At 33.2% G+C, this 25545-nt stretch overlaps 1 protein-coding gene across 2 annotated transcripts in view; it reads left to right on the forward strand.

Annotated features, from left to right (window-relative positions):
* Positions 1 to 25545, forward strand: part of LOC145292206 (integrin alpha-8-like) — a 506022-nt gene that overhangs the window by 109420 nt on the left and 371057 nt on the right. The window contains exon 1 of one of the 2 annotated variants that reach the window (XM_080138521.1): positions 23037 to 23160. The exons of the other annotated variant lie outside the window; for it this stretch is intronic. Coding sequence (XP_079994647.1) covers positions 23081 to 23160 — 80 coding nt within the window. The 5' untranslated portion in view covers positions 23037 to 23080. Of the gene's footprint in view, positions 1 to 23036; positions 23161 to 25545 lie in introns of those variants that run through there. 2 annotated transcript variants of the gene reach the window in all.

A 25545-nucleotide genomic window follows, 5' to 3' on the forward strand; every position in this document is an offset into this window, starting at 1 on the left:
ACCTATTGTTCTCCTTCAACCCATGTTTATATTTCATCTATTCTCCTCCTACAACCCATGGTTATATTTCATCTATTGTTTTCCTACAACCCATGGTTATATTTCATCTTTTGTCCTCCTACAACCCATGGTTATATTTCATCTATTGTTTTCCTTCAACCACTGTTTATATTTCACCTATTGTTCTCCTTCAACCCATGTTTATATTTCATCTATTCTCCTCCTACAACCCATGGTTATATTTCATCTATTGTTCTCCTACAACCCATGGTTATATTTCATCTTTTGTCCTCCTTCAACCCATGGTTATATTTCATCTATTGTTCTCCTTCAACCCATGTTTATATTTCATCTATTGTCCTCCTACAACCCATGGTTATATTTCATCTATTGTTCTCCTTCAACCCATGGTTATATTTCATCTATTGTTCTCCTTCAACCCATGTTTATATTTCATCTATTGTCCTCCTACAACCCATGGTTATATTTCATCTATTGTTCTCCTACAACCCATGGTTATATTTCATCTTTTGTCCTCCTACAACCCATGGTTATATTTCATCTATTGTTCTCCTTCAACCCATGTTTATATTTCATCTATTGCCCTCCTACAACCCATGGTTATATTTAATCTATTGTTCTCCTACAACCCATGGTTATATTTCATCTATTGGTCTCCTACAACCCATGGTTATATTTCATCTATTGTTCTCCTTCAACCCATGTTTATATTTCATCTATTGTCCTCCTACAACCCATGGTTATATTTCATCTATTGTTCTCCTTCAATCCATGGTTATATTTCATCTATTGTTCTCCTTCAACCCATGGTTATATTTCATCTATTGTTCTCCTACAACCAATGGTTATATTTCATCTATTGTTCTCCTACAACCCATGGTTATATTTCATCTTTTGTCCTCCTACAACCCATGGTTATATTTCATCTATTGTTCTCCTTCAACCCATGTTTATATTTCATCTATTGTCCTCCTACAACCCATGGTTATATTTCATCTATTGTTCTCCTACAACCCATGGTTATATTTCATCTATTGTTCTCCTTCAACCCATGTTTATATTTCATCTATTGTCCTCCTACAACCCATGGTTATATTTCATCTATTGTTCTCCTACAACCCATGGTTATATTTCATCTTTTGTCCTCCTACAACCCATGGTTATATTTCATCTATTGTTCTCCTTCAACCCATGATTATATTTCATCTATTGTCCTCCTACAACCCATGGTTATATTTCATCTATTGTTCTCCTACAACCCATGGTTATATTTCATCTTTTGTCCTCCTACAAGCCATGGTTATATTTCATCTATTGTTCTCCTTCAACCCATGTTTATATTTCATCTATTGTCCTCCTACAACCCATGGTTATATTTCATCTATTGGTCTCCTTCAACCCATGGTTATATTTCATCTATTGTTCTCCTTCAACACATCTTTATATTTCATCTATTGTCCTCCTACAACCCATGGTTATATTTCATCTATTGTTCTCCTACAACCCATGGTTATATTTCATCTATTGTCCTCCTACAACCCATGGTTATATTTCATCTATTGTTCTCCTTCAACCCATGGTTATATTTCATCTATTCTCCTCCTACAACCCATGGTTATATTTCATCTATTGTTCTCCTACAACCCATGGTTATATTTCATCTTTTGTCCTCCTACAACCCATGGTAATATTTCATCTATTGTTCTCCTTCAACCCATGTTTATATTTCATCTATTGTCCTCCTACAACCCATGGTTATATTTCATCTATTGTTCTCCTTCAACCCATGATTATATTTCATCTATTGTTCTCCTTTAACCCATGGTTATATTTCATCTATTGTCCTCCTACAACCCATGGTTATATTTCATCTATTGTTCTCCTACAACCCATGGTTATATTTCATCTTTTGTCCTCCTACAACCCATGGTTATATTTCATCTATTGTTCTCCTTCAACCCATGTTTATATTTGCTCTATTGTCCTCCTACAACCCATGGTTATATTTCATCTATTGTTCTCCTACAACCCATGGTTATATTTCATCTTTTGTCCTCCTACAACCCATGGTTATATTTCATCTATTGTTCTCCTTCAACCCATGTTTATATTTCATCTATTGCCCTCCTACAACCCATGGTTATATTTCATCTATTGTTCTCCTTCAACCCATGATTATATTTCATCTACTGTCCTCCTACAACCCATGGTTATATTTCATCTATTGTTCTCCTACAACCGATGGTTATAATTCATCTATTGTTCTCCTACAACCCATGGTTATATTTCATCTATTGTCCTCCTACAACCCATGGTTATATTTCATCTATTGTTCTCCTACAACCCATGGTTATATTTCATCTATTGGTCTCCTTCAACCCATGATTATATTTCATCTACTGTCCTCCTACAACCCATGGTTATATTTCATCTATTGTTCTCCTTCAACCCATGTTTATATTTCATCTATTGTCTTACTACAACCCATGGTTATATTTCATCTATTGTTCTCCTTCCACCCATGATTATATTTCATCTATTGTCCTCCTACAACCCATGGTTATATTTCATCTATCGTTCTCCTACAACCCATGGTTATATTTCATCTATTGTTCCTCTTCAACCCATGGTTATATATCATCTGTTGTTCTCCTACAACCCATGGTTATATTTCATCTAATGTTCTCCTTCAACCCATGATATTATTTCATCTATTGTTCTCCTTCAACCCATGGTTATATTACATCTATTGTTCTTCAACCCATGGTTATATTTCATCTATTTTTCTCCTTCAACCCATGGTTATATTTCATCAATTGTTCTCCTTCAACCCATGGTTATATTTCATCTACTGTTCTCTTTCAACCCATGGTTATATTTCATCAATTGTTCTCCTTCAACCCATGGTTATATTTCATCAATTGTTCTCCTTCAACCCATGGTTATATTTCATGTACTGCTCGCCTTCAACCCATGGTTTTACCCTACTATACTTTCTCTCCATTTACAAGACTTATATTTAGGAATTTTAATGTTCCCCATCATGATTGGTTTGAATTCTCCAGCTATACAAAACCAACTATTAAAGCACGTACTTTTTCTCTGTTGTTCATTCCCACTGACTTTCACTTTCCGACCCGTTTCCGACATCGAAAACGTCGGAAATCCTCAATTCTAGATTTAGAAGGTTTTTGAAAATTATTTCGCATGCTAGTATTGGACGAATATTTAATATAACTAGCTGGATGCATGGCGTTGCCCGGTCGTACAATACGCTTAAACATATTTCAATTTATGTAAATTGCGTATGTATTATTATAGAATCAATCCTCTATTGAATATTATAAATTACGTGGAATAATTTGTCCGTTGGACTAATTAAAAAAATAAAATAAAGATTAAAAATTAAAAATTTAAAAATAATAATGATAATGTCGTTCATCAAATTCTGCCTGTGTTAATTTACAATATGAGGTCAGCTGATATTTGGGCTTAACGATCTTAAAAATAGTCTTTCTTCTCTTATAGATAAACTAATTTTTACAGGGGAATAAATTACGTTACACGGGCCAGGGCCACACCGGTGTAACGTAAAATGTTTCTAATTTTCATAAATGTTTCCGGTGAGATTATGTGCGTGATGTGTATATTTGCTGATGAAATGGACGCACTCATATCCAAAGCAATGGGTGGATCTTTAGAAAATGATCTCTAGTCGGTAGTTGAATATGGACATAGATGGATGGTAGGAGGTGATTCTACTGAGACAAAAACCCATTTTCTTTAATAACTACAAGAAATCGTTTCAATCTTTACTAAAGAGTTCAGCATTCAAACTCTTCGGTCTGACATTCGCATTGTCGGACACACAGTCTTCGAAAGGGAATTTATATATGATTAATGTTTTTTTTTATATTATATTAAATTCTATACTATATCTGTTTAGTAGGTGATCTTTGCCCAGCATATGTGCTGTTTCTTTGAGTCGTCTTATTCACAACCGTTCTTCTTTGTCCTTAATTTCAATTCATCCCACAAGGTTAGATGGTTTTCAGTTTTTAAATGTTGTATCGTAACGGTTTTTGTCCTCTGTACACTTTATTTCTAAGATTTTACATTTCAAAAAATATATATTTTAAAGGTGAAAACATATACACAGGTATGACTACCACGACATTACCGAGGAGTTTAACCATACATCGTGCAGAAACAATTTTATATTTAATCACCTGATTAAATCCTATAATTTGTTCCTATTTAGAAATATTTTAGTTAACAACACATCTCTACTTGAACAGATCAATAACAAACGAAAACTCGAAGCATTACTAATAAAAACTAAAAAACCTGCTATCAATAAAATTAACTTTATCAATAATAGTAACATCCTGAAATGTTTATAAAGTTATTAAAATAATTAACTAATGAAATAAATTTACTCCTTTGCAGCATTATTTTCCCATGTATTTATTTCTAAGTAAAGAATTTCTAATTTTTCTGAAGAGTATATGCACGAAATGAGACGGCATTAACAAAATGATAACCGTTTCTTTCTGCATTAAGGAGGAGCTGTTTTGCATGAAAAATAAATATTTGGACTTGCAACGTCACTATACTGTTATATATATATATATATATATATATATATATATACATATATATATATGTATATATGTATGTATATATATACATATACATATGTATATGTATAATTGTGTGTGTATGTGTGTACATATATAGTAATAATATGTAGTAATAACTATTGATATATAATTATAAGTAGCACAATTGTAGACCTACAAAATAAAGTAGGTTTAATAATCCTAAAATTCACACTAGAAACCTGCAAGGACCCGTGGTGTCATGGATAAAATAAAAATCAGTTGTAAGCTACATTCTTGTGGAGGTTGAAGGTTTAATCCCAGTGCGGGCGATTACAATTGCTAATTACATAAGACTTCTATTAAATCATGACTGACAGAACGAGAGCATGCTACCCCTTAAGAATAAATAAAGGGCTTCGTGCAGAATTCCCAATTCAACAGAAATATTCCCGAGTTCAACAGCACCTGAAATATGTTGGAGGTTACATCGACTTAAACGTTGCCAAAAATAGCACATAAGATGAGAACAGAAATCCGTAGAATCCAAATAATAGAAAGTTTAACTTACTTAGTTTTACCATAATAATAGATTATTTGTAAAAACGGCTTTCTAATTTGTAAAAATTGTTGAATATTTTTTCTTTTAGTCGCAGATTCTAGTTCATTGGTTTTCCAACTGCCTGGAACATTTCAGTTTACTTTGATGAGTCAGAATCCGACAGACCAACTAGTTCAAGATAAACATGCAGTTTATTGTAAACATAAAAGCGCCTATCATAAACACACTACTTCTCATTTTTATTTAATTCCCCTTTTCTCACTTTCTCTATCTCTCCTCTCTCTCTCTTTCTTCTCCTGTCTTTCTATGCATGTATGTTTGCTTAAGATTCAAAAACATAGTACGCACGCCCTATTCATAACGAATTCGGGAAGATGGTCCGGAAAGTTAAAGAAACTAATAAAATCAAAATAAATCCAGAGAGGAACGAAGCCAGTGTAGGATGATGATAAAGTCGATGTTTATATGCCGGGACCTGTGTGTGTACACGAACGATAAACACATTAAAAGTTCATAACAGATGCAACTCCAATTGAAAGACAAAAACGAAATCTTCTTGGGATCAGTGGTGGCTCTTATGTTAGGCGTCATGTTCAGACGCTGTTTGTATTCATATTTTTCAATCACTTCTATTCGAAATTTAAATCATTTCTATTCCGAATATTATTACTACTAATCCACTGCTGTCTCGAAAAGAGAAGTAACAAGTGAAACAGAGAGAATGAAAGCACGAAAGGGAGATAATTGGGGGATCATGGATTACAATGCGAGCATAAATGTAGTATGGTTAAGATTAAACATGGAAAAGTAAAGGACTAGTTGTTAAAAAGAAAACGAGAAGATATTCTAGTAAAACATATAATAAATTTATAACTTAAAATATGGCAGCATTAAGAATTTTTTAAAATTCAATTTATAACGTTATATAATCAATTCCTAACGCTGCAACATTTTAAGTTATAAATTTATATTTTTTACTAGAATACATTGGTCGCATTTTTCTATTGTAATAAACACATTCTTCAGTTTATTTGGTTTGATCAACTTTTCTTTCTTTTTCTAAATATCTTGATATAATTTATTATTATACAAAATGTGAATTTATCAATATTTGTTTCCCTAGAACCTGAAAATATAATATATATTTTAATAACAAAAATACATGCGAAAATACACGGCACTGGTGCATATAAAGTAATCAGAAGTGATTTGTTTTAAGTTGCAAAGTTCTAGTAAAGAAATGGGGAGGCCATCCATTTTTTTCCGAAATATTTAAAACGGAATGTAATATTTTATTTCTACATTAAAAACATTGATTTCAAAATTAACTATTTCGAAATATACAGTGTTATATTTTATTAGTAAGTTTATAAACAATATTATTGCTTATATAGGAATTAAAAAAATTCAATTAATTTAATAACTGTTTCGATTAGTAATATTTTTGTTTGTATTACTTTATTGAACTTATTTTGGATTACTAGAAACGTTTATTTCGAAACATTATTAAAATTGTGGAACTCTTCCGAAAATGAAAACAAAAAACACATTTGGTTGGTTAAATGCATTAGTGTAACATGTACTTTAGTTATGTTTGAAAAATGTTTGTTATTAATTCTAATTAGCCCTAATTTATAACTAACTGTCAATAATTTCCTCCAATCTTTATCTGTGCCTAAACCTAAATGGAGATTCCTTTTTAGAACTGCACACCTGTGAAACTCTCTTCCGTTCACCTGCTTTCCAACTGACTACAATATAGTTGTTTTCAAGTCCAGTGCTTGATGAGCCATCCCATTAAGTAATCCAATTTACCAAATTTCCATTACTAACGATTACTACGATATTTTCCAATTGACTACTGTACACTCATAAACCCCTATACTCGAGTGGCCTCCAGGCCTTAATAAGTGGTAAGTCATTTGTAAAAATAAATTTGAATAAGTCGCCTATCTCTTTCACACTTCTGGTTATTTATGTATTCGACTCCATATTTATTGTACCACTTTAATATTGCTTAATGTTTTCCTAAAAAGTTGAGAAAAAATGTTTTTCCATATAATTTACTCCTTCTAATTTACTCATTTCTAACTGTACATACCACAAATGAATATGCAAATTAGATGACAAAAGAATCCCATCCAATTATTAGTAAATAAAAGGTTTTGGATTTAATATGAAAAAATACGCTTACTAGAAAAACAAAAATAAAAGGTAGCTAAATGTGAATTTTTACAAACACTACTGTAAGCCTTACTAGTCTATACATAAACAAAAATAGTATAATATGTTTTAAACATAACCCCGCCATAATTATAAACACTATTTTCTGAATATTATTATTGTTATTTACTTGCTAGAAAAGAAATGATGAATAAAAATAGTGGCTGAATATTGATCTTTAAAATTTTACTTTGTTGTCTACGCTGAGGCCTAAAAAACCCTGAAGAATTAGTATTTTATAAATATTACTATTGTTAAAGTTTTCCTCGATCGTTTTTTAATCAATAAAGAAAGCGCTTTAAATTTATCAAGTTGACAAGAAAGTTCTTGCGGTTTTGAACTTTTAAATTAAGATGAACATACTTGGCTTAAACAAAAATTTATTGATCGAAATAAGCAGATTCAGAATGAACACAATTTTGCCAACGCAAAACAAGCATGTTTATGTCAGCAACATAAATATATTGCGTTCTGGTAGCAATGAAGTCGCTAAAGACGTTCTTGATATCACTTTGGTTTTTGAGGCATTTCTCATGCAGAAAGTTGTCAATATGCTTGGAAAGGTGGTAGTCGGTAGGTGAAAAGTCTAGAGAGTATGGTGAATGAGACAGAGTTTCGTGGTCCAATTCTGATCAACTTCTGCAGGGCAAGTAAAAAATATCACTATCAGAAAAACTGCGTGTCGGTAAAATTTTTATCTTTATCAGTAAAACTTTTACCTTTATCGGTAAAATTTTAAAGTTTATGGAAAGAGAAATACAAAACATTAAGAAGCAAATAATTATTTTGGATTGTATTTTATAAGCCTAGTATTTTTTTAATAAGAATGATTCTAAAATTATAAAAAAAGGAAATGAATCGTTTCACAATTACTAAAAATCGTTTTGTTTTTGTAAAATGAAATGAATTTGTGTTTTAAAATAGAGATATAGAATAATTATTCATGAAGAAATCGTAATTATCCTTAAAATGTATTATCTAAAACAATTTACAACTTTGCAACATCTAATAGAAACAACTACAGAAGTAGAGATTGGAATAAAATTTATCTTATTCCGTATTACGGTACGAAGGAAATTGAAATTTATCTTTAAAACATCTAATTAGTTATCACATCATAGTGAAGTATGAAGAGAAACGAAGAAACGTTATTTTCATAAAGGTATTAAGCTTTTGGATTTTAAGACAATAAGAAAAGATGTCTCCACTTTAGCATTATTTTTCTGGCCTAATTCTTATTTGCAAAATCACCGAAACAAAATAAATTATATTTGTACCTATAACGAAGTATAAAAAGATGGAACGATGAGATAGTTAGAATCAAATATCGATGTAGCAAGCGGGTTGGTATTCGTATCTTACTTTGAAATTCATGAAATGACGAATGAAACCAAGGTATATGCTGTTATACTTCAAATTAATAATTGCATAACATATTTATTTTGATATTTGCTTTTACATGTTATTCATAAAGTTCCATGTTAAATCCAGTGGAAATATTCCTCACTGGGGTAAAAAAAATGTATCAAAAATAATTTTAGTTGAAAGACGATTGTTTGAACACATACAATTTCCAAATTAAAGCAGCTTCTATAAGTTCTTATTTAATTTCCACGTGAGCAATTTAAACATAAGACCGGTTTTTAATGTAGAGAAATTCAACCCCCCCTCAAGGTATTCTTATTTTAGCCCAAAATTAAAATTGTATTTGTGCCATTAATAAAGTAGAAAGAAAAAGACGAAGCAACAGGCCAGTTCAAATCAAATATCGATGTCTCAGCCGAATTGTTATTCAAAGTTATGCTATTCTGAATCAGATCAGATTGGAAAAATATAGTATTCTTCTAGTTTTTAATTGCATAACATAAAAATTACCCTTTTTTTTACTTGGGAGTCACCACTTAGCAAGGCTTCAAGACCATTCGAGGATAAGTTTTGATGAATGTGAGGTGGTACTTTAGTAATCGTTACTGGTGTAAATTGGATAGAATTTAATTATTTATAAGGACGGCGCAACAAGAACTTGTTTACATTGGAGTTGAAGGCTACTATGTTGTATTCAGCCGAGAAGCAAGCCAGCGGAACAGTGTTCCACAGGTGGGCAGTTCTGGAAAAGAAGCTTTGTTCATGGAATCTGCGTTTAGATTTAGGCACAAATAGAGAGTGGAGAAATTGTATATGATGGCTGTGTCAAAATTGTCAAGGGGGGAACCCTAGATTGGAGTTCAGCCGAGCACTTGCCATAAAAATAACGATAGAATGCCTCAGTCTGGAAAGGATGTCTCTTCATTAACTGAAGTATAGCATCAGAACAGATACTTCACTTTGCTTCTGTGAGTTGCTTTAACAAGTATCACCATTTCAGCATATTCATATTGACCTGCCTTAAATAAATACTATTACTAGACCGGATATTCATGTTATAGTGCAAAGATGATCATGGTCAGATTTAAGCTGACGATAACCATTCTCTAAAACAGCAATCGATACGAACATTTTATTTCTCCCAGTAACCATCCAAGCAAGAAACAATTTCACACAATGTCAGAGTTGTGCTAATAACAGTCTCGATGAATCAACTAGCAAATTAAACAGAAGAAAAGGTCCCTTCTCTTCAGTGGTCGTTGAGAAGCTACTAATTATGTACATAGAGGTCGTGGAATCCCCCCGCTCGCTAATACCTAACGACGAACAGGCGTTGTTTTAAGCTGATAAGAAACTATTATTTTAATGACCTAAGGGGCGCCACCTGCCATATCATATGGTCGAGTAACCATCTTCCCAGCAGGAAATAATTTTGCAGCAAATGATAACAGGGCACACAACAGAGTGAACGAGCCATATTATTTGGTGACTTGTCGGTTTGAAAAGCGATATTCAACCTTATTAATTATTTTTTAAAATTTCCCTTCTGAAATTTTCTGTTATCTTGTTTGCACCTTTCACGTGGCCGCAAGGAAATGGTGAACACATTTTTAATAATAACGCCTTCTCAGATAAGACTTTTCTTCTGCTAGCAAAAGCTTCCGTTGTTCCTTTCACTTAGGCAAAATTGTTGATGTCGGCGGTTAGTGTTTGCTACAAGATAGAAGTTATGATTATGGAGATGAAGCAGCCACCGATATATCGTTATATATATATATATATATTTGTAGAAATATATTTTCTTATTATATATCAATCCTTATATAAGAAGCTCAATTTAATAATATTTTCTCTCTCTGTCTCTCTCCCCCCCTCTCTCTCTCTCTCTCTCTATATATATATATATATATATATATGCATGTATATGTATTATATATATGCATGTATATATATTATATATATAGTAGGTTCACGCCTTCTAAATCAAAATATTCACAACAAGAACTCTTCTTGTTATAACCACAGTCAAGAGCTTTCCTTTCTATCTTTAACCAAAAACGAAACAGAACTTCCATGAACAAACTTTTTTTCATTGAACATCCCATAAAACAAGATATCACTAGATTACTTGTAAATTGACTGCTTCAAGTTTAATGTAAACATATTTTGGATAATAAATTCCTCTTGAGTAATCTTTTGCCTACTCCACGCATCATTTCCGGTTCTGCTGTGATCACGATCATCGTCTAATCGACAACCTCTTTAACTTTTAATATCGAGTATTCGCTGGGCTTCGAGGTTCTTTCTCGTCAGTAAATAACAAATGTATCTCATTTTTTAAGATGACGTATCATTGGGATAATTCGGACTACTTTTCTCATCTTGAGTGTTATTGTCACCACGTTTCGGCCGATGTAACTTCCGACTTTTTTCAGGTGTATCCTTTCGAACTTGTGAATCTTTCTCTGGAACTCGGGAATCTGCACAAATGTTTGAGTGAAATCCCTTTATTTAATCCAAGCGGTAACATGCACTTATTTAATTCATAAAATCAGTTGTAAGTGATTCTTTGCTGGAGGAAAAGGGTTCAATTTTTAGCGCGGAGATACTGAGAAACACTTGATATTATTTAAGGCTTCTACTGGTTGATGGAACGAAAGTGTTAAGGATGGACGGACGGGCGACTCAAAACAATACACGGTAGATGAATAGATAATTTGATATTTATATGGAAACTAACAACAGACCCTTCCCCAGACTTTTATTAGAAATAAGTATAGGGATAATTTTTAATTTTAATTTTCTCTCTCTCTCTCTCTTTTTTTTTTGTTTTAGGTAGAGTGCATTTTCGGGAGCAGACCATCTAAATGTAAAAAAGTTACAAAGGAAAAATAATGAAATAATGTTCTCACCGATTTGTCTAGAAAAATATTCATTAGTTTAGTGGTTTACCAAACACATTCATATTACTGATTCTCATGCGCGAGCATTGATTCTATTATAACTGTATTATATATTAATAAATCAAAAGTTACTTCAGAGCAATTTTTTTCTATTATATCTTTGTATCTCGTTTACTTAAAAAAATTGTTAAGCTTACAAAAATAACAAGCCCGCATTACTCTCCGTACTCCTTAGAATATATAATCCATAATTCATAAGAATCAGTTCATTAGTTTATCAGCGAATCATATATATATATATATATATATATATATATATATATATATATATATATATATATAAGAGTGAAAATGTGTGTGTGTATGTGTATGTGTCTGTCTGCGTACATTTCCCTGCAAAATAACTCAATTATTTCGCTCTACAGACTCGAAATTTGATATACGGAATATTGAGATTTGGGAAATTCTTTTTAATCGGGTTTCAGCCAGAAACTTTGCTGTTAAGGGGTCAAAGTTTAACGATTTTACATTTAAGAACTCTACCAAACGCCTCCGCCAATTTTGGAGCTGAACACTTAAAGTTTTATATATACGTTACTTGGACATGGATCTAACTTTATAATTTGATTTGAACCCAAAACAGTAAGTGTAAAGGGGTCAAAATTGGATTCAAAGTTAAAAGAGTTGATCTCTGCGGTCTCTACCAAATTATTCAGCCAATTTTTGGTCTAAACATTTGAAATTTTACATAAAGTATATTCAGACTTAGGGCAAGCTTTTTAATTCGTTTTCGACCGAACATTTTGCTGCCAAGGGGCCAAAGTTCAAAAGATTTTACATTCGCGGTCTCTAGCAAACTGTTAAGCTAATTTTTGGTCTAAACATTTGAAATTTTACGTAAAGGATATCCATACATTCAGCAAGTTTTTTAATCAGTTTTTGGACGAAAATTTTGCTGGCAAGATGTCAAAGTTGAAAAGTTGACCTTTGCAGACTCTACAAAACTTCTCAGCCAATTTTGGGTCTAAACACTTTAAAGTTTAGATGTAGGTTACCTGAACATGAGTCAAACCATTTAATATATATATATATATATATATATATATATATATATATATATATATATATATGAACATAAAGTTATGAACTGTACATAGGGCCCGAGCAAAGCTGGGCTGAACTGCTAGTATATATACATATTTTTTTATCGTTTGTATATGTGTGAGAAATAAGGCTGACTTCCTGGAATTATTTAGTTTTTCTGTGGGAACCTAACGTATTTCCTTTTTGAGACGTTCGCTAAGCAAGACCACTTTTGTTTTCCGTCTAACACCATAATACAACATGGCGTGGCCCCCATGAGGTTACAATACACTATATAATAATTAATATGCCTACAATGGTAAGTGTTCCACATTAACCCTCTTATTCCACCGCCACCCCAAAGTAATACCTAGCTAAATATTGAATAAGTGGGTGGAGGTGGAATAAGAAAAAAGTGAAGGAAGAGAAAAAGAGAGGGGGATGATGAGGAAGGTGAGGTGGGGATTGTCGTAAGAAACATATTTCGGAGGAATTATAATTGCATTGTTGTGCAAGAATGTGAAGGGTTCTTGAGATTGAAATGACTTCCTATTCTTTTAGCAGCGTCAAGAAAAGGGAACGTCCGTATGAGAGGAACGGATATGATGCATATCTATGAAAGAGGTTCTCAAAATTAAGCAACTAAAGAGATAGATAGATAGTAAGAGAGAGAGAGAGAAAGAGAGAGAGGGAAAGAAAGTGTGTATGTGTGTGTGTGTGCAAGATTGAGACAGACTAAAGTAGACGAAGTATAGGAAAGAGGAAGCACAGTAAATAAAAACGAAAAGAAGCAATAGGATACGCACACACACATGCACACACACATGCACGCACACACACACGCACGCACACACACACGCACACACACACGCGCGCGCTCACATATACTGATGATTTTAATGCACGATATAACCAAGAACTGGAGAAGTTGGTCTAAACTTTTTATGAAGTACACCTACACACAGGGTTATATTTATGGAAAGATGATAAAGGAATAAACCGAGTTATATGTTCATCAACGTTTCATCTTTGTTTCAAAAATTCCTCTGGATGATTAAATTTAAAATAAAATAACAGTACAATACTTGAAAAATATACTCGTTGTGAAAAGGATGCGTTTGTTCTATTTCAGAAGAAAAAAGTTTTCTCAGTTGGTCATTTATTACTTTTCAAAAGGTAGGCATTGCAGTATTGTTTCCTACTGCGACTAACAGGTCTGCAAAATGATATCATTGCTGTATATTTAATCAGGTATGCATCAGAAACAAGAAGGGACGGCAGGGCGTGTCGGTTGCATGAATTATGTAAGTTGTCCATAACAGTGTTTTCTACGATTTTAAGGTAAACATCTAATGTACGTGACTAAATATGCAGCAAGAATACAATTTCGCGGGCTTGTTAGTGGCAATAATGGCTATCTTTTGAAAGGTAATAAATTACTAACTGAGAAAAATTTATATTTGGAAATTGTAAAATTATTATGGTACACTTCATTTAGCTTGGATTTTTTAAAAAGTTTTCAAAATTTATAACAAAATGTTTTCTTTCCAAGTACATAATATATATATTTATAGAATCATAAATAAAATGAAATCAAACATTGAAATTGTTTTTTTTTCGTGGATAACCAACGTTTAATGCGATTCTAAAATGATTACGATTATAAGGATCTAAATATCAATGCAGAAAATCTCACACGGTTAAAATATATAAACATTAAAACATCGCATAAAAGTCAGATGGTCCGTTTCAGAAAGTTTTATTTTTATTCTGGACTTCTATGTCCCAAAAATCTAAACTTTTAGAAAATCCAATAGTTCTGTCATTCTAATCTATTTTAGTTACCTTTCTTTAATGATATCTGGAAAGGAACCTTAATGTTAACAAAATCTTTTAAGCAACAAGAACATCAAATAAAAGCGACATAAAATAAACAAACTTTTGGCGGTTTTAAAGGTATTTCAAAATGAAGATATTACGATGCTCGATTTTTCATCATTTTCACGAACGTTCAATGTGTATCTCAATATAATCCATTTCCAAATCAATGCTGTTTTCAATCTACCCCACTAAGAGTGGATTACATCAGTTGACACTTTTCTCTTCTTTCAATAAGGAAGTTCTACCAGCTATTCAACAGAATTCCGTTATTTCCCAATTTTCCAATTTCTTTCATAACGTGAAACTGATTATATATGAGTCAAGACATGGTAATCTTTCAACCTATTTCACGTGATTTTCGCACACATAGTTTCGACAACATCCACAAACTTACGGAAGTATGATTTTACCATTGAAGAGCATTTACTTACTGCAAATATTTGTTCTAACAAATAATATATATATATGGGAAGATATATATATATATATATATACATACATATATATATATATATATATATATATATATATATATATATATATATATATATATATATATATATATATATATATATGAGCAAACAGTTAATGAAATATGTTAAAAAACACTTTGAAATGAGTTAAAAACATATTTAATTTGAAAAGGAAACACTAGGTAAATGGATAGTCCTTAATCCGCGGAATTTCGAAGAAATACTCTCCTTCTCATCAGAGGGTAGGAATTAGCAAAATGCAGGATCGGATTCTGCATGCAGAAATATTTGATGAAACAACAAATAAGTCAAAGATCTTACTTGAAAACAAAATAAGTTAAGCAGAGGGAATATGGTAAAGAAAAAGATGATTACACATTAATGGATAGTCTGGTGGAAGATAAAAAAATCCAGTGACGGTAAAATCCAAATGTAAAACTTCAAGAAAGTTAAAAGAATTTCCATATATATATATATATATATATATATATATATATATATATATATATATATATATATATATATATACATACATACATACATACATATATATATATATATATATATATATATATATATATATATATATGGGACAATATGCTTTACAATTATATTTCACCCTTTATTCATACAAATCCTTTTATTTATGAAGCTAAACCTATGATACATGTAACTACAGAGCATATACTAATAGAGGACTAAAAAGCTATATTGCCATTTTCAAAATGTTATTCATTTTTTTACACACGTCAAAACAATATCTGTTTTGTAGCACAGCGACAATCATAATCATTATGTTAATTTGGAATATTTCCAGCAGACTCATCAGAAATGTAAGAACTTTTTAATTTTAAAATAAAAATAAAAAGACACGATTATATAAATCCGAAAAAATCCGAAGAATATTTGCATTGTGTGTTATGACATTAAGTCCACGTTTGATGTGATAGTAAAGCTATTCACGTTTAATGGTTGTATGAATATAAGTTAGATGTATTGTTTTAATTAACACTATAATAATATTTATTTATTTTTTAAAATTAACAAATATTTTTTTGCTTGTGGAAATAAATGAATGGTAAGATGAATAACATCTTGGAATTTGGAATATAGATTTTTTTTTTACACAGTGATCACCCGGAAGCCACTCAGGGATAAGAGTTATTGCAAGTACATTACTTATGTGTGGAGATTTGATGATTTACTTAAGGGGGCGGTTCATTAGGAATTTGTTAACGTTGGACTTGAAGACATCCTAGTTGTAGTCCGGTGGGAAGCAGGCAGACGGAACAGAGTTCCACAGGCGTGCAGTTCTAAGAAAGAAGCTTTATTCATGGAATCCACGTTTTGATTCAGGCACAGATATAGAGTGGGGGAAATTTTTCACAGTGGATCCAGCTAGACGGGTGTTTTTCGTGAAAGATTGGCGAGGGGGGACCAGAGATTGGAGTTCAGACGAGCACCTGCCATGGAAATAATGATAAAACAAGGATAGGCTCGCAACGTCTCTTCTGTGGGAGAGAGGTTGCAGGGTAGAGAAAAGGGCATCCCCCACTAAGCCACGAAGTCTATTTTGTACTCTGTCAAGGCAGGATAGGCTGTTTTTAGCAGCTCCTGCCCAAATATGGCAACAGTATTCCATCTTTGGAGTACTTGGCTTTTATATAGATAGAGAATTGCATCAGTAGTGAGATATCTTCTGGAGTGGTAGAAGGATCCCACCATCTTTCCAGCGACCTTGGCAACAGACTTGATGTACGTGTTCCATTTCAGATCAGGAGTAAAGGTCAAACCCAGAAGCTTGTCAAAACACGGGGCCTCGCCCAGACGAGAGCCATCCATCACAATTGATGCCAGCTGGGGATCAGAGCGTTGATGATGTAAGGATAGGAGTTTGGTTTTGGATGCATTAAAGGTAACTAGTCACATCTTCCCCCACTGAACCACGCGCTCGAGATCAGAGGAGAGAAAATCAGTGAGAACTTTGTCATTTACAGCCTTTGATGTGTTGCCGTAGATGGTCGTGTCATCAGCATAGATGTCAACGAATTATTTAATTATGTGTTTAGGGAGGTCATTGATGTAGATCAGGAAGAGAGTTGGGCCCAGGATTGACCCCTGAGGGACTCCAGTATTTATATTGCAGGCCTCCGATTTTTGTCCATCTACCACTACTCTTATGAGCCTATCGGAGAGAAATGATTTAATGATTGAGAAAACATTTCCAGTTATACCGTAGCTGGAAATCTTGTGAAGTAGACCCTTATGCAATACCTTGTCGAAGGTCTTTGATATATCAAGAGCAATTGTCCTAGAAAGAAAGCCTTTGTCAAGAGATTCACTAATCCTGTGGGATATAACCGTCAGCACATCTGCGTTAGATCTTGCAGAGCGGAAACCATATTGCGTGTCACTAAGAAGGTTGTTCTTGCTGAGGTGGTTGACTATTTCTCTATTTAATATGGATTCCAGCAACTTACTCATAACACACAGGAGACTTATTGGTCTGTACTGAGAGGGAGATGACTTATCACCTGAATTCTTAAATACAGGGCAAAATGAGGTCTTCCAGGGAGTCGGAAAGCACTTCTCCTTAAGGTAGCGCTTAAATAGTTTCATAAGTATGGGAGCGAGTTCTGGTTGAAGCTTTTTTAACACTATAATTGGGATGCCATCAGGGCCAGTTGCTTTACTGGAATCAAGGTTCTTGATTAGCTTGGCGACCTCATGCACGGATGTTTCGTCATATATATATATATATATATATATATATATATATATATATATATATGATTTTCAGAATGTGAGAGAATGTATATAATAAATTCCACAGCCAAACAACGTCGCAGCTCACAAGAGCCATGACAGTCAAAGAACCGGAAGTCCAAGACTCGAGTTTCGCCCTCATTTGGGCTCATCAGTTAGACATATCCGAACTCAGGATTCGAAACCCGAGCCTCTTGCATGCAAGGCAAGCACTCTACCAACTGAGCAAACGCCCTGCACACAAGAATTCCATTAACCAACACAGATCAAGCAAACCGCGCCGAAATCCGACTGTGAAATGAACCTACCTCGTATCAACAAGGGACGCGGTCATCCAACCAGCTAATAACCCCAAGCCGACGTCTCACAAGTAGGAGTTTCAACTCGAAAGGACGATGCCATCCAGCAATACTAACCAAGCGAGCAACTTATGATAGGATTTTCAGAATGTGAGAGAATGTATATAATAAATTCCACAGCCAAACAACGTCGCAGCTCACAAGAGCCATGACAGTCAAAGAACCGGAAGTCCAAGACTCGAGTTTCGCCCTCATTTGGGCTCATCAGTTAGACAACTCCGAACTCAGGATTCGAAACCCGAGCCTCTTGCATGCAAGGCAAGCACTCTACCAACTGAGCAAACGCCCTGCACACAAGAATTCCATTAACCAACACAGATCAAGCAAACCGCGCCGAAATCCGACTGTGAAATGAACCTACCTCGTATCAACAAGGGACGCGGTCATCCAACCAGCTAATAACCCCAAGCCGACGTCTCACAAGTAGGAGTTTCAACTCGAAAGGACGATGCCATCCAGCAATACTAACCAAGCGAGCAACTTATGATAGGATTTTCAGAATGTGAGAGAATGTATATAATAAATTCCACAGCCAAACAACGTCGCAGCTCACAAGAGCCATGACAGTCAAAGAACCGGAAGTCCAAGACTCGAGTTTCGCCCTCATTTGGGCTCATCAGTTAGACAACTGATAACTGATGAGCCCAAATGAGGGCGAAACTCGAGTCTTGGACTTCCGGTTCTTTGACTGTCATGGCTCTTGTGAGCTGCGACGTTGTTTGGCTGTGGAATTTATTATATATATATATATATATATATATATATATACATTCATATATATATATATATATATATATATATATATATATATATATATATTCATATATATGATTGACTCTCCCGTCAATTTCGACATATGAGCTTCCGCCACAACAATTAAGTTGCTCGGAAATCCATGCAGATGATTTGTTTATAGTGGTGAAGGCTTTGTGTAGAATCCACCATTCTTTTGGTATTACTGCTAATCTTTGTCGGTGCAGATAACAGCCACAGGACGGAGTATTCAGTAGACTTCAGGTTTTACATCAGTTTTCTCCTTCTAGATGCATATCTTAACGAAGACCTAGGGGTGCGTCTCTCAGTAAATTTATGCGACTCCAGATACCAATCTGAAAAATTCTTCGACTTCTGGCAGTACATATAACGCCTACCCTTCTCAATGGTACTGACCAGCCTCAATGTTATTTAACTTCGTATTCATATATTTATATATATATATATATATATATATATATATATATATATATATATATATATATATATATATATATATATAGAGAGAGAGAGAGAGAGGATAATTATATTTTAAAAACCACATACACACATATATATATATATATATATATATATACATATACATATATATATGATTGCAACGTCTTGTCAGACGAGTGCCACTCCCTCAGACACTTAAAGTCCATGAGCCCAAAAATGACTTCCATCGCCACAGGACCCTTTTTATAGACAAATCCATGAGGGAGTATCTATACACAGATGATGTTACAGAGTCTTAGCTTTGTATTACAGCTGTCTCTCTCTCTGTTCCAAATGTTGAGATCTAGCAACAAGCAAGAGCAAGATAGTCAGGAACAAGTTAAACTGCAGACCAGCTTAATGCGGGTACTGGTCTCTCGCTTCATGTTTTTTTTTTAATCAGAGATTTGCTTCTCCTAGAAAGGTTGCCTTCACCACGGCTTACAGGAGCCCTCTCCACCTCAACACACGCATCCATACACACAAACACCCACGATGCTAGTTGGTCGTTGACCCCGAAAAAGGGTTCATTCGCTCTTTGGAAGGTCTTGTTTTTAATCCTTCAGGGAGACTAGCCACCCTCCTAACCAAACAAGTTTGGTGGGGAACCAGTTTAGTCGCCGGTGACCCGACCATGAGGCAGGTAGTATTGGGTTACATGGTACCAGTAGCATATGACATGGCCTGACACAAATACATACACACATTATATATATATATATATATATATATATATATATATATATATATATATATATATATATATTCCCTCGGTTACTGCTCGATGTATGTAGCTAAAAGTCATTGCCGGCTTTGCCTGTTGCACCCGGAAAATATATGTGATGAAATTATTTACTGTTAAGACAAGGCGATAAGAGCTTTGTTCAATAAACACGACAGTCAGGATAAAAATTTCCTTAAATAAGATAATGTCATGAGGTACAAACGGGTTATCTCAGCGCGTAACAGAAATGGGATGTGAAGTTTAAACTCTCTTCATCGCCAGAGGCTGGTTCGGTTGTTGCTAGTGTGGGTTGACTCTTAACTGCTGTCTCACTTAGCATTTAAACCCCTCACTTCTTCGAGGCTATTCGACTACCGACTTAATACGAGAACCAAAGCAAAGGATTCTCTGTAGTTATAGGTCTGCAGATTTCACCTAATAAAAGAGTAAATAATTAAACAAATAAGAACAAGGATTCTAATAATGCGTTTTCCTAATCGATGGAGTCATCGCTTATCAGGGCCCAATGGCTACTCGAGTATAAGGGTTAATGAGTGCTGGGTGGCTGATGAGACAACACGGTGATGATCGGTAGTATCGGCAATAGGGTAGAATTTGAGTATTTAAGAGGACAGCTCAACAAGAACTTGTTTACATTGGATATGAAAACAACCATGTTATAGTTAGCTGGAAAGCAACCCTGCTGTATTAATTTTCACAAGCAAATTTATATAGGAAAGAATCATTGTGCGTGCAATTTCATTTGGTTTTATACACAAATTGATCGTAGGTAAAATTCTTGACAGTGGTTGAAGATAGACGAGTGTTTGTCGTGAATGTTTTTCAGGGAGGGCATACATTGAATCTAAGTATTTATTTAGCGATGAATTATTCTTTCAAACTTAAGCATGATTGACGTATAGAATCAATTAAAAAACAATAACAAAATAACCAAGACATAATCTATGACATAATCTTTGTCGTATTAGGAATTTGCTAAATACAAGTGTACTATTTCTTTTTTTATTCATGTTCGCAGTTAATGAACGAGAAATAATTCTAGAATGAGGCAATTACAAATTTTCCAGAGTCCAGAGCAAAAGTATATCAGAGGTTAGTTTTAATATTGAGCCTGTCTGGTATCTTCAAAAGGTTCATTCTGTATGGGACAAAAATACAATTGTTAATGCCAGGAAAGACTTTTCCCCAAACCGGCAGAAAACAGATCCAATTCTAGTCGAATCAATACGTTACCTTAAGTATTTCGATTACACACACACACACACACACACACACACACACACACACACACACACACACACACACACACACACACACACACACACACACACACGCACACACACACACACAGTAAAAAAATGTTCCATTGTATATGCTCACATATCAAATTTCAAATTGTATATTTTTATATAGTAAATTGTTTGCAATTTTAAACTTCTGTACTAGGCTATATATTGTCACCATATCGGAACATAGCAATCTGCTGATACTATGCTGCTTCTTTTCACTGTCTGCATCATTCCATTCAGTATACCATTCATTTTCTGATGAAAACATAAAAAAGAATAAAAACATAAAAAAGGTATAATTAAACAGAAGTTTTTTTTAGACAATAATGTTTGTTTACACACACACACATGTATATATATATATATATATATATATATATATATATATATATACATATATAACACTCTTATTCTGGAGAACATATGACCTTCGAACATTTTCCATATGCAGTTTTAATTTTGTACGTTTGTTTTTATAACGTTTTCTATTTTTAAAGGTCAATTTTTTAAGTTCTTGTTTATTAGCATCGACCACTGATTCAATATGGGCCTATAGAAATTGCCATGAGTATGTCATCTAGACAAGATAATAATTACAATTTGTAAAGCGATACATTATTAAAATTATTTTAAAATAGTCAAGATTGAAACACTTGTCTTTCTAACTACACTATGCGTGTGTGTGCGTATGTAGATATGTGCGCATGCGTGTGTTCGCGTACATGTGTGCGCATGCAGATGTGTGTGCGCGTGTCTGTCTGTACATGTGTTTTTGTGTGTGTATTTGTGTGTGCATGTATGTGTGTGCGTGTGTCGGTGCAATACAAATCAATCTAATATTGCTTTAACCAGACGAAGCCACAGCAACGCGTGGCCGGGCAGATGAAGCTAGCTGTAAATAAAATAGCATTTGTTTATTTTATCTATTCGTCTGTTATCATGCAAACTAACAAAGTGTATATGATTTCGCACGCATTTTGGAAAGTGCAACCAGCGATTATATATACATTTCGACAATACAACCGACGTCGTGTTACACGAACTAGACGAATCGAAAACCAGTAGACAAACATACAACGACTGTTATATGAATAACGTAACACAACGAAGAGTTGTGATACCAAACAAGTACTGCTACTTTATGCTAGCATGAACGACACTCATCTAAACGGATGTATACTTTTCCTGTTTGTTTGTGTCCTGCCCTCAATGTGTTACTAATGTATTTAGTGGTTCTTCATTTTCTGAACCGTTAATGTCTAATCTACACGGTGGGATTAATAGATGGACCTTATTTTCAGAATTCGTTAGAAACGCACACATTTCATAGACTATGGTGGCTCATTTCCTTTGAAATCTTTTGGCTATAACAGAAGGAAATGTATAAATTGTTAATAACACGAATATAATAATTAGTAAGTCAAATATGTCATTCTATTTTCAATTCCGTTGCTTCCGCCGACAAAGCTATTTTTAATCTTAATTTTAATATAATAAAAATAAGCCGTAGCGCTGTGAGTGTGTATTGTCGCGTCGGCTTTTTAGACGGTGTCAAATGCCAGCTTGTCCTTATTTTCACAAGTGGTGTTCGCTTTATGGAGCTGTCACAACGCAACCCAGTGCGTGCCGAAAAACGTGAGTGGTTTTTTATACATGCTAAAATGTCTTGACATTCTGGAAGCGCTTTTTGTCTGTTCGTTACATCACATCATAGTACAAATAACATCTGTTTAAACACGTTGAAGCATTTGTCAGTGATCAGTATTTAACTATTTAACTATTTACAAATTTATACTTTTACTAATACCAACGTACTATCACCTATCTAATTACGCACCAAGCTACGTCTATAAAAGTACCTGCTAATTTCTCTATAAATTAATAAACATGCCAATAGTGGTTTCCGAATTTTCGTTTTAGATGAGACTTGATAATTCATATTATTTGGATTCTTCGAACTATTGTTCTCATCTTGAGTGTTATTCCCACAACATTTCGGATGATGTAACCTCTGATCTTCTTCAGAAACTGTGGCATAACAGCTAAAGTACGTGGTAAAATTCAGTTGTAGGTGACGCCATTCTGGAGGTTGGAGGTTCAATCCTCAGTGCAAGCAATACATAAAATACAACTGCTAATTACTTAACATCTCTATCTGGTCATAGCTGACAGAACGCGAGCATGCTACACTCGTGGATTAAATAAAGGATTCCGTTTGAATTTCCGTACAGATACCCGAGTTCAGCAAGATACACTTGAAGAAGGTCGTAGATTACATCTACCAATACTTGTGCGATTAACACTTAATATGAGAATGGTAGCCTGAATAATCCAAATAATACAAATTCCAGAAGTAGATTCTCTGTTTTATTCTATATATTTGTTATCCCCCCTCTCTCTCTCTCATTCTATGTGAACTAAGTCCATTGTTATTTTACACGATTGCCATTCTTATATAATATTCAACCGGTTAGTGGTGTCAAGAATTTGCCTTTAAATTAAGATATGAAAGCTTTATTCACAAATGATAAAAATAACAGATGAAATGTTCTCTTATAGTTAATATGAATCAGCTATAGCAATGGACATTTGGAATCTGTTTGTTTGAAACCAAAACTATTACTTCCGCAAGTGTACTATTTACTGATCAATCCAGTTTACTATACTATCTCACACGCTAAATTCAGAAGAAATGTAGTATATGGTCATTCGTCATCTTCCTAAGCATTACCATCTCATTTTTGGGAGGGGTACTTAAGTGTTTCGTCTGTATCATTTTCCCATACATTTTCTCTTTCTTTTCCTTCGGAATAGTGTAGTATCTGTTCTGTTATCAATATGTAATGCTCCCAGGAATTACTTCTTTCTATTGGGTTAATGTAGTAAATGTTCGTTCATAACTATACCATCTACCCAGGCATTATATCCTCCTTTAGGAGTGACGTTAGTCATAATATCATCCTTGTAGCCTGTAAAAAAGAACCGACCGAACTGAAATATTCATTGTGGTTTTGTATGTTTTGCATGTTTTCGAACTAATTTTTCATCTTAGTTTTCCTATTTACAACTTTGTGGTCAATGTAACCTTTGACCTTCTTCAAAATTGAGAACCTTTATGTTGAAATAAAATACATTATCAGAGTTCCAAGCTGAATCCTTTATTCAAATCAAGCGAAATTAAAAATGAATAGAATGAACAATTATGTCACTTGAGTACACTAAACTAATGTTCTAACGTGAAACTTTACTTTAGTGATTCATAAAATAAAACTCTACTTTAGTGATTCATAAAAATAAAAATTTACTTTAGTAATTCATAAAAATAACACTTTACTTTAGAAATTCATAAAAATAAAAATTTACTTTAGAAATTCATAAAAATAAAACTTTACTTTAGTAATTCATAAAAATAAAACTTTACTTTAGAAATTCATAAAAATAAAACTTTACTTTAGTAATTCATAAAAATAAAACTCTACTTTAGTAATTCATAAAAATAACACTTTACTTTAGAAATTCATAAAAATAAAAATTTACTTTAGTAATTCATAAAAATAACACTTTACTTTAGAAATTCATAAAAATAAAAATTTACTTTAGTAATTCATAAAAATAACACTTTACTTTAGAAGTTCATAAAAATAAAACTTTACTTTAGTAATTCATAAAAATAACACTTTACTTTAGTAATTCATAAAATAAAACTTTACTTTAGAAGTTCATAAAAATAAAACTTTACTTTAGAAGTTCATAAAAATAAAACTTTACTTTAGTAATTCATAAAAATAACACTTTACTTTAGTAATTCATAAAATAAAACTTTACTTTAGAAGTTCATAAAAATAAAACTTTACTTTAGAAGTTCATAAAAATAACACTTTACTTTAGTAATTTATAAAATAAAACTTTACTTTAGTAATTCATAAAAATAAAACTCTACTTTAGAAGTTCATAAAAATAAAACTTTACTTTAGTAATTCATAAAAATAACACTTTACTTTAGTAATTCATAAAATAAAA

Source organism: Euprymna scolopes, chromosome 13 (genome assembly GCF_053919585.1).
Source record: "Euprymna scolopes isolate OS-2025 chromosome 13, ASM5391958v1, whole genome shotgun sequence".
NCBI classification, from domain to species: Eukaryota; Metazoa; Mollusca; class Cephalopoda; order Sepiida; family Sepiolidae; genus Euprymna; species Euprymna scolopes.